Below are 11,493 nucleotides of genomic sequence, written 5' to 3' on the forward strand. Positions count from 1 at the left end.
GAATTATAATGTCGGCGTGTCCCTACTAATGTATCCTGATTATGTAACACCTTTAGGCTGAAATATCTTGCGTTTGTTAAACTGAGCATTCATACTCTCTCCACTGTAGATCACGTCTCATTTAAAGATGTGAACTAACAGTAAATTCTAATAATAACAAAGAAAGAAGTTAAACGTTCATGGGGGCCAGTGGGACATTTGCCATCCAGCCTGATTGTTTGATATAATATCCACAAACAATAACATCTAATGTCAGCAGGGGCTTTCAAATTTGATGTGATCTTTACTGTGTGTCTGCTGTATGTGCGAAAATGTGGCCGCAGCTTGTCACATTGCATTCTGACAGGAAATCGAGGAAGACATGCTGACTGTCGCCGCATAATGGGAATAAGGTCATCATTATCTGTTGAAGCAGTGCATTGTGCTTATCAGGACTATAAACTCCATCACTCCATCCAATCTACTATAGACATAAGAGCATCTCTCCATTAAGCAAGCTGTTTGAATGAAAAGAAAACTATACTGCACAGCTTAAGCCAAGCCAAGCGACTAGATCACAGAAGTAAATCTTGCTAGACTATGAAAATAAACCAGTTCCTGTCTCTCTGGTGGTGTAACTCATTTCCTGTATCTCTGCTGCTGCTGCTGCTGTTTGACTCTTTCTGTTAAGACTGTTGGTCTCACAGATATGGAGTTTCTGATGACAGAGGCAACTTACAAACTTCTTATCATTTTATGCATGATACAAGGTAAGAGGGGCTTGTATTTCTACCTACAAAGACGTTTAATAGCTTTTGAACTGATCTGGCCATGTGGTTAGTTGTTTAATGACGTGAAACTGATTGTTTTGTCCTATTTATTTAATTTAGTCAAAAATGCATTCAAATTGCAATTTGACTTAAATGCAGGTCTCCTATGATAAGCCTGATTTTCATTTCTGTGTTAAAATGAATTATGTCAAAAATTACAGAATGATACAACTGTCCTGATTTCATAATAAAAACATAATTAAAATAATAAATTGGTGACAGCAAAAAAAAAAAAATCTTTAAGTATTTATCAAGCATCTCCTATTATTATTATTTTTTTTAGGAAAAAAATTAACAAAACAAAAAAAACTGCTTGAAACAAAACTGCTTCACTGCTTATTAATATTTCAAAACCTTTAGTCTGCAAAATAAAAGTCTTGTTGATCCAACCAACAAGCACAAACATCCTGAAAAAACAACAACAAAAATGATAGGAAATGATATCACATAGAAGACCACATAAACCCTTAAAACATATCAGAAAATGTGATTTATCACAAAGCAAGTTTAGTTCAGGTTGTAAGATGCCATGTGGTGCAACAAAAAAATGTAAAGATGAAAAAAATGTATGTATGTATGTATGTATGTATAAATAAATAAAATACATTATGTCTTAGAATATATAACTATTTTTTAAATGATGATTAAAATAAGCTCACTCAAACACTCTAATCCAAGGAAGATGAAGATATAACACAGGGTTCATTTAAATAGATCCAAATAGACAACCAACATGCAAGACAGCGTGTAAACATAACCACGAACAATACCAGACAACTGAAGAGTGCACAAGGAGGAACTTCAATACATGGTGGTAAAGACAAAATAACAAACAGCTGTGAGGATTAGTGTTAGTGTCCATGGAACTACATGGAACACATGTGACTAATGAAAACAAACAGAAAGTCCATGATAACTAGACAAACTGAACATAATAGTGACACACTCACATGCATACAAGATTTACGGGAAATACATAAAAGTCTTCATTAATGCTTAAAAACAATAAATAAATCAACTTTTATCTTGAAATATATTTTTAAATCATGATTAAAAATGTACAAAAAACGTAAGAAATATATCTAAAAATAAAATTAAATGTAATAAAATTATACTACAGATGACACTGAACTTTTTATAATGCCTTAAAGGTGAAAACTTGTCAATAACACATCTCTTATATGAATAAATGAACATTGACCAATGATGCAATCTGTGGTTTCATGAAAGAAACTGATTATCACTCATGAAAATGGTTTATCAGGAACGTACGGAATGCTTATACATCATAACGTGTCCATAACTGCTGTGGAGGGACAGAACGTCAGTCTGTCATGCTTTGTGGGAGAGGGACATGAAATCAAAGTTATCCAGCTGGAATGGCTAAAACAGCAAAAAGGAGATGAGAAGAATGAGAAGAATGATAAGAAGATCGTGGTGTTCCATCCGACAATGCCAGAACATTACTTTCAAATCGGTCCTCGTCTGACGACGATGACCAGTTCAAAAACTGGACAGCTACAAGGCTCTGTCCTGACCCTGTATGAAGTTACCATGAAAGACAGTGGGAACTATACTTGCGAAATTACTTCTTATCCTAATGGCTCGATTAAAAGAACTACAACGCTGCAGGTCACAGGTAAAACTGCTCACGGTAACCTACATTCTCATTCACTCAGAAATGTAAAAGTGAACAAGCAGCTGCTGTCTGCTAATTTCAGAGCCTCCAGCATCAGCGAAGATGTCATATACATACGGATTCATAAAAGAGGGAGATGAAGTGAAAATAACTTGTTCAGCAAGCCCTCCACCACAGGGTTATGGACTAAGACGGTCAAAGGTGAGTCAGATTGAAAAATCGACATTTCTAAATGCCACGGTCTATACAGCTGTTGTGTTGATCTCATTCTCCTCATCAGGACAAGCTATTTTGGATGGAAAGCTTGAATGGAGAGTTCATTTTACCAAACGTCAACAGAAACAACAGCGATCTTTACATCTGTTCACCTGAATGGTCATCTGTCCACAATCAGCAAGGTCTCAATACCACTATGGAACTGACTGTCAATTGTGAGTGTTGAGAATGCAAAAAAAACTTTTTTTGCATTAATCTTTATCATTCTCTGTTAAATTAAAGCTTATACAAGTAAACAAAATCCATTTCAAATATATCCTATTCTTCCAAACAGTTCTTGATGACATTGAGTGTAACACAAGCAGCCCTTTTAATGTCAGTTTTGGTGAGGATGTGACGATTTCTTGTATTGCAAAAGCATCTCAGTACTTACAATATAAGTGGATGAGGGTAAGACTGTGAAATATTAAGAGATTGAAATTAAATATGTAAGCAGTATTGTTTTAAATCAATCTTTTGTAGTGTATTAACTCAGCTTGCTTAAAATGACAAATTCATGTGATGATTTTTAGGATGACACAACACTGTCTCTCTCAGACACTTTGTCTCTGACTTCCGTGACATCTAACCAGTCAGGAACATACAAACTGACAGCTGTCTTTCAGGACAATCAGCTCCAGACAGACATAGAGTTGTCTATCCATGTTTTCTCAAAGCAAATCGAAGGTAAGAAAAAGCTTTATTTTCCCCTTTTTTTTTGTAATTGCAATCATATGGCACTTCCATTTTTAGCTGTGAATATGAAATGATAAAGCCCCAGTTTGCCCATGGCAGATGCACACAAGAGTGCAAACAATGGAAAAACTTAACACCACCACTGAAGCCCATGAATTAATTATAAATTTGAGGTAAATGGATCAATTTCCCTCTGTCGAAACTCTCCAGGAGTTGTTTTAGGAAAGGCTGTTGGGGTGTTTCTGTGTGTGTGTGTGTGTGTGTGTGTGTGTGTGTGTAGGTCAGGTTTTGCCTACATTGTGGAATGAAATGTCTCCACAAGGATATTAAAACCTGACATCATCTACATTTTAACCAGCTGATGGTCACCATAAGAAAAACATGAACTAAATAATCATTACTTCAAGTACTTCCTCTTCCATGTCAGACTAATTGGGACAGTGAGTAAAATCATTGAGCAAACAAATTTTATAATATAATATATTATAATATAATTCATTTTCAAAACCACTTAAAGGGTTGTTCATCCAAAATGAAAATTATCCCATAATTTATTCACCCTCAAGCCATGTGTATATGACTTTTTTTCTTTCAGCCAAACACAATCGGAGTTATATAAAAAAAAAATCCTGGCTCTTCCACCTTTTAATGGGAGTGAATGGTACTTTTGAAGCCCAAAATAGAGCATCCATCCATCCATCATAAAAGTAATCCAGAAGGCTCCAGGGGATTAATAAAGGCCTTCTGAAGTGAAGCAATGCATTTTTGTAAGAAAATATCCATAATTATAACTTAATAAACTATAACGACTGGCTTACAGTGACCTCTAACCCAATGCATGGCGTATTGATGAACGCGGAAGTGCAGAGGATCGAGCAAAACAGCGGGTCAAGAATTACAAGTCTAAAATGAGAATTTTAAAGAGAAATTTTAAGGAGCTTGAGTTTGTTGCCCAGCCCTATGTTTGATCCGCGAGATTACAGTTTTTAAAGCTATAATTATGGATATTTTCTTACAAAATGCATCGCTTCGCTTCAGGAGGCCTTTATTAACCCCCTAAAGCCGTGTGTATTACTTTTATGATGGATGGATGTGCTTTTTTGGGCTTCAAAAAACACGGTACCATTCACTCCCATTATAAAGCTTGGAAGAGCCCGGATATTTTTTTTAATATAACTCCAATTGTGTTTGGCTTAAAGAAAAAAAGTCATATACACCTAGGATGGCTTTAGGGTGAGTAAATTGTGGGATAATTTTCATTTTTTAGTGAACTATCCCTTTAAAGAGAGAAAATTATCCCACAGTTCACCCAAAAATAAAAATTAGCCCATGATTTACTCACCATGAAGCCATCCTAGGTGTATACTTGACGCACAACGTAATGACGAACGCAGTTGCCCAGTCCTGTTTGTTTGAACAGCATTTGCCGTCATTACGTTGTGCATCAAGTTCAAGTGTTACTCTTTTCGCGTAAATCGATGCGTACGGCCGTCTGCTGGAAGCTATTTTAGTCGATAAAGTTTTAAATATGGATATTTTTCTTACACGAACGCATTGTTTCACTTCAGAAGACCTTTATTAACCCCCGCAAATCCGTGTGGAGCACTTTAATCATGAATGGATGCACTTTAATGGACTTCCAAAGTCAAACGGCCATTCACTCCCATTATAAAGCTTGGAAGAGCCAGGACATTTTTTAATATAACTCCAATTGTATTCGTCTGAAAGTAGAATGTCATATACACCTAGGATGGCTTCAGGGTGAGTAAATCATGGGCTAATTTTTATTTTTGGGTGAACTATACCTTTAACCTATGAAGGGTGGCAGGAATGCTGGAGCCTATCTCAGCGTCTAAGTTGGCTTAGGCAGGGAAACACCCTGGAAGGATGGCCAGTCCATCACAGATATTGTTTTATTATATTATATTATATTATATTATATTATATTATATTATATTATATTATATTATATTATATTATATTATAGAATTGTGTACAAACAAATGTTGACGAATATTTCCTAATATACATTCGTTATGTGTTTCATTTTCCCTATAATGATTGCTGTTGAAGGAATGACAACACCTTCCTCAGTAAGAATCACCAAACATCTGAGGACCTTTACCTCCATGCGAATCAGCTCATGGAACACTGGTGCTATTGAGACAACAACAGAATCTGCTCACTTCCTAACCAGCACATCAAAACCAAATGCTACCACGACAAACCTACAACCCGGACGCACCAGCCAAAGCACTCCTCTCAAAGGCAGCTCTTCTGCTCCACCTGTTGGCAATGCATCTACATTACATACAAGCACTGTAAAATCTACAGGCAGCTCTTGTACAGAAAATCCAAGCACACGTCCAGAAACAGTTACCGGAAGAAAAATAGTTACTTCTGTTATAACGAAGAAAAACATCACAACCACTGTGACAACATCGGGAGGTAAATTACTCTTCTGAAAGTCACCATTAAATCAAAACTGACCATATTTACTTTTTAATACATACACTCTGGAATGTTATTCCAAACATTTTTTTTTTTTAAATCTTTTATCAAAATGTAAAAACTTGCTCTGTCCCTGAAACGACTTTAATTTTATGACGTCACATAGTTCGTATGGTCTTGTGATGAGTGCCTTAGTGAAGTTTTGAAACATTAAATGGTTAGTTGACCTAAAAATTTTAATTATGTTATTAATTACTCACCCTCATGTTGTTCCAAACCCTTAAGACTTTCATTTATCTTCAGAACACAAATGAAGATCTTTTTGATGAAATCTGAGCTTTCTGTCCCTCCATTGACAGCTACGCAACTGACACTTTGATGCTTCAAAAAGTTTATAAAGAGATCATAAAACCAATCCATATGAATTGAGCAGTTTAGTCCAAATTTTCTAAAGAGACATGATCGCTTTATATGATGAACAGATTCAATTTAGATTTATTCACATAATAAACATTGATCAGTGAACATAAACAGAAGCTCAACCGAACCTGCTTGACGCGCGAGAACAAAACCTCATTGGTCCTTGGTTCTTGCGGAAGCTCAAACGTGCTGCGTAACACAAGAATGAACCTCACTGGTTCTTGCGGAAGCTCAAACGTGCTACGTAACACAAGAATGAACCTCACTGGTTCTTGCGGAAGCTCAAACGTGCTGCGTAACACAAGAATGAACCTCACTGGTTCTTGCGGAAGCTCAAACGTGCTACGTAACACAAGAATGAACCTCATTGGTTCTTGCGGAAGCTCAAACGTGCTGCGTAACACAAGAATGAACCTCATTGGTTCTTGCGGAAGCTCAAACGTGCTGCGTAACACAAGAATGAACCTCATTGGTTCTTGCGGAAGCTCAAACGTGCTGCGTAACACAAGAATGAACCTCACTGGTTCTTGCGGAAGCTCAAACGTGCTACGTAACACAAGAATGAACCTCATTGGTTCTTGCGGAAGCTCAAACGTGCTACGTAACACAAGAATGAACCTCACTGGTTCTTGCGGAAGCTCAAACGTGCTGCGTAACACAAGAATGAACCTCATTGGTTCTTGCTGAAGCTCAAACGTGCTGCGTAACACAAGAATGAACCTCACTGGTTCTTGCGGAAGCTCAAACGTGCTGCGTAACACAAGAATGAACCTCACTGGTTCTTGCGGAAGCTCAAACGTGCTACGTAACACAAGAATGAACCTCATTGGTTCTTGCTGAAGCTCAAACGTGCTGCGTAACACAAGAATGAACCTCATTGGTTCTTGCTGAAGCTCAAACGTGCTGCGTAACACAAGAATGAACCTCACTGGTTCTTGCGGAAGCTCAAACGTGCTGCGTAACACAAGAATGAACCTCATTGGTTCTTGCTGAAGCTCAAACGTGCTGCGTAACACAAGAATGAACCTCACTGGTTCTTGCGGAAGCTCAAACGTGCTGCGTAACACAAGAATGAACCTCATTGGTTCTTGCTGAAGCTCAAACGTGCTGCGTAACACAAGAATGAACCTCATTGGTTCTTGTGGAAGCTCAAACGTGCTGCGTAACACAAGAATGAACCTCATTGGTTCTTGCTGAAGCTCAAACGTGCTGCGTAACACAAGAATGAACCTCATTGGTTCTTGCGGAAGCTCAAACGTGCTACGTAACACAACAATGAACCTCACTGGTTCTTGCGGAAGCTCAAACGTGCTACGTAACACAAGAATGAACCTCACTGGTTCTTGCGGAAGCTCAAACGTGCTGCGTAACACAAGAATGAACCTCATTGGTTCTTGCTGAAGCTCAAACGTGCTGCGTAACACAAGAATGAACCTCACTGGTTCTTGCGGAAGCTCAAACGTGCTGCGTAACACAAGAATGAACCTCATTGGTTCTTGCTGAAGCTCAAACGTGCTGCGTAACACAAGAATGAACCTCATTGGTTCTTGCGGAAGCTCAAACGTGCTGCGTAACACAAGAATGAACCTCATTGGTTCTTGCGGAAGCTCAAACGTGCTGCGTAACACAAGAATGAACCTCATTGGTTCTTGCGGAAGCTCAAGCATGCTGCGTAACTTGGGTACATTTTATAAATGTATATTTATTTTTAATTAATATAATGAATTTTAGTACTTGAGTGTATAATATAAAAAGGAAAACATTTACCTAATCTGCCAAGCTCTGCCAAACACACAATAAGCATTACACTTTGATAAAAGAACACACATTTTACAGAACCCACATATTTAATGGTATTTTAGCATTTTTGTAGTTGCATTTAGTAGAGCGCTTCGAAAGAGTGCATCAATTTGCAAAGATATTGGTTCAAATGATTCAGAGTTTCGAAAAGCTCCCCCCCCCCATCTCTACTATTGTTTTCAATTGAAATGTTTGTTACAGTTAACTGCATCATTCTAAAAGTATTAAAACCTGTTAGCGTTCATTTAAAGCTGCTGTAGGTAACTTTTGAAAAAATGTATTTGCTAAAACTGTCATTATGTCCTGACAGTAGAATATGAGACAGATAATCTGTGTAAAAATCAAGCTCCTCTGGCTCCTCCTAGTGGTCCTATTGCCATTTGCAAGAAATACACGCTCCCGGTCAGAAACAACCAATCAGAGCCAGGAGGAGTGTCTTAGCAGTGTCAGTCACGCTCGTGTACGCGCTGATCACACCCCTCTCTTGCACAGCGCGAGCGCCGCCGGAGCGCGTACCGTCGTTCAAACTCAAGATTGCCGGTGTGCTGCAGCTGTGCTTATGACGGAGAAACAACCTAAACTGCCAATTCTCGAGTGACACCTGCTCATAAAACAAAGAGGTAAAAGGAAAAAGACTGATGACGATAAACAAGCGAAAAAGAAAGAATTACACAGAGCCCATTGACTCGGTGTCAAAACTCTAGCCGCATAACATGTAGATAAAATGTCACGCACTCTGCTAAGCAACAATTGAAACCTGCTAATTCACTGGCTTGTCATGTTGCTGAAATAATGTACAAGCACACCTTATCTAGCATTATATATCGCTAGAATAATTACTTACATACTGTAACGCTAGTTACCGTTATATTAACGTTATCTTACTAGCTATTTATAACTTATAGAAAGAGTGCAACGTTATAAAGTTACATGTAGGCTATTGCAAAATACATAATGATTTGAGGACCAAGTTTGTAGTCAAAGTATGGGCAGGCCATAGTCAATGTAAAGCATATTATTGACGTTTAGTCCTTATTAGTGAATATGCCATATAACTTTTTATCCGCTGTTATCGGTGGCCCTGTTTACTAGCCTGCGCGTTCACGGCAGGCTCCGCTGTGGAGGACGAGCTGTGGAGGGAGGGCTGTAGCGCAGCAGAGAGCAAGGGGGTGGGACCTGTAAGTTGTGCTTGTTCAAATTTTCAGGCTAAGTCAACGTTTTCTCAAAACTCCCTACTGGAGCTTTAAATGTTTTATAGCAATAATAGCAAAATAACAAACGATTTAAATAAGCTTTACCACATCGAGCTGCTCTCTGGAGAACTTGATCTTCAGGATCCCCATCCCGGTCAAACCGGCCTCCACAATCAACCGCATCAATTTGGCATTCAGACTCGAGTCCATTCTGGAACAGAGCGCCCACTTTTCATGAACAGGTGTGGTATCAAAATGTGACTCCCTGTGAGATTATCTCCCCTGCATCTTCCTATGAGGGTAAGATTAAGAATTAGGTATGTGTGGCCGTGTGGGGGGTGGCTTTTAAAAGATAGGGACCACTCAGGTACCAGCCTCCCCAACAAATGGACCAATAAGAAGGAGGGGAGACAAAATTTCACATGGATTAAGATTTCTGTACAAGACCGAATTCTGATTCGGATTATTACCCTCTAAATCCCCAGTATAGGTAGATTTAGGAATAGGTGGGTTAGGATTAGGCAATCAGGTAGCACCTTCAATGAAATTAGTCTATTACCGGAAGTCAAAATTAGGCACAACAATGGTAATGCATCCGGCAATCATCCTATGGATTAAATAAAAAAAAAATTTTTAATTCACTTGGAAATACATCACATTACTACTAATGTCATATGCTACAAAAGTGTTTATATTTTATTAAAATCAAGTCATCGGTCATGTATTAGGCTATAACTGGAATATTCTCTGAATTAAATTATCAATTAAAACTATGAATTAAACTTTCATGACTCATATCAAGGAATACAAATTGGTCGCTACTGTTTTATGTTGATTTTAAACAAATTGAATACACACAATGAAGTCATCTGATGTTTGTTGGCTGTAACAGGGAAACCCATATAAGATGCTGTTTGATTTAAAGTGGGTGATGATTGATATCAATGTGTTGTTTTCAAAAAGACGTGCACATGACAGTATCAACAGGATATGAATTTAGGCCAAGTCTTGAGCTAATCATAAAACTATTATTGGTTGTCTTTTCCTTGCATATCTCTCGTCTCTCTTTCAGAATCAAAAAGCACAGCATATATCGCTGTTCCGATTGTGTTGGTGTTGCTCGTGTTGACTATGCTTCTATACAAAAGACACCTGAACCAAAAAAAGTGAGACTCACCAAAATCATCAGCACATCCACTGTTCTGTTACGTAATTGCATCCAACACATTTTCAGTCCATTTATCTAAAAAAATTTTTTTTTTTTTTCAGAATGGATATGCCACCCCCTTTCAAACCTCCTCCACCACCAGTCAAATACACATCAGTGAGGAACCATGATGTCCCCTTGACTGATATTCTTGTATGAATGCGTCATGCACTTTTGTACTCACAAACCGTGGGCCACATTTATACTGACTGGAAGATTTCTGCTGAAAATCTTCACTCAAAATGAAAATTCTGTCATCAATAACTCATTCTCATCTCGTTCCAAACCCATAAAAGTTCTGTTCATCTTCAAAACACAAATTAAGCTATTTTTAATGATGCCTGAGAGATTTATTTTCCTTCATTGAAAACCCATGCAACCAAAATGTATGTAATCCATGGATTACTAAAATGTAATCCATATTAATTGAGCAGTTTAATTCATGTCTTCCGAAGAAAAACGGTTGCTTTAAATGATGAATCGATTTAGTTTATGCTTTTGTTTACATATAAACATTGATAAACACACATATACATTAAATATGTTAAAAAATATGTGTTTCCGAAGATGAATGAAACTCGTTCAATTTTCATTTTTCCGTGAAATAACCCTTCAACCTTTTATTTTGTAAAAATACGAAGTCACCCACATTTGTTGTGTTTTTATGTGATTTATTTTACTGCACATTTTCTCTGTATTTGTGTCTTTCTGAATAGGTTGTACATATAATCTGTTGCTCTAAAAAATTATTTGTTCTTTTTTTGTACATTTTAAAAAATTTGAAAATTGTGATTGAATTTTTACTGTGCTTAACAAACATTAAATATATTATTGAATATCTTGAGTTTTACTTAATTAGCTTTACTCCTACATTACAGCAATGTAAAAAGAAAATCCCTAAAATGTGTGAATTTTTTAAAGAAAACAACATGCGAGGATGGGTGGAGGTTGGGTCAAAAACTGGGTAAATTCCTGAAATCTGAAATATGATGAGTACATATAGGAAACTTTAGAGTTTAATCA

At 37.3% G+C, this 11,493-nt stretch overlaps 1 protein-coding gene across 1 annotated transcript; it reads left to right on the forward strand.

Annotated features, from left to right (window-relative positions):
- The first annotated feature begins 420 nt into the window (after positions 1–420).
- Positions 421–11,228, forward strand: si:ch1073-15f19.2 (nectin-2). Its single transcript, XM_056247756.1, has 9 exons — positions 421–749; positions 2,074–2,448; positions 2,531–2,649; positions 2,729–2,879; positions 2,999–3,114; positions 3,237–3,390; positions 5,473–5,847; positions 10,336–10,429; positions 10,533–11,228. Exons 1-9 carry the CDS (start codon positions 689–691, stop codon positions 10,627–10,629), a joined length of 1,542 nt encoding a protein of 513 aa, XP_056103731.1. The 5' UTR covers positions 421–688; the 3' UTR covers positions 10,630–11,228.
- Positions 11,229–11,493: the final 265 nt, after the last annotated feature.

This window comes from Rhinichthys klamathensis, unplaced genomic scaffold (assembly GCF_029890125.1).
Source record: "Rhinichthys klamathensis goyatoka isolate OS25496 unplaced genomic scaffold, OSU_Roscu_1.1 h1tg000050l_1, whole genome shotgun sequence".
Lineage (NCBI taxonomy): Eukaryota > Metazoa > Chordata > Actinopteri > Cypriniformes > Leuciscidae > Rhinichthys > Rhinichthys klamathensis.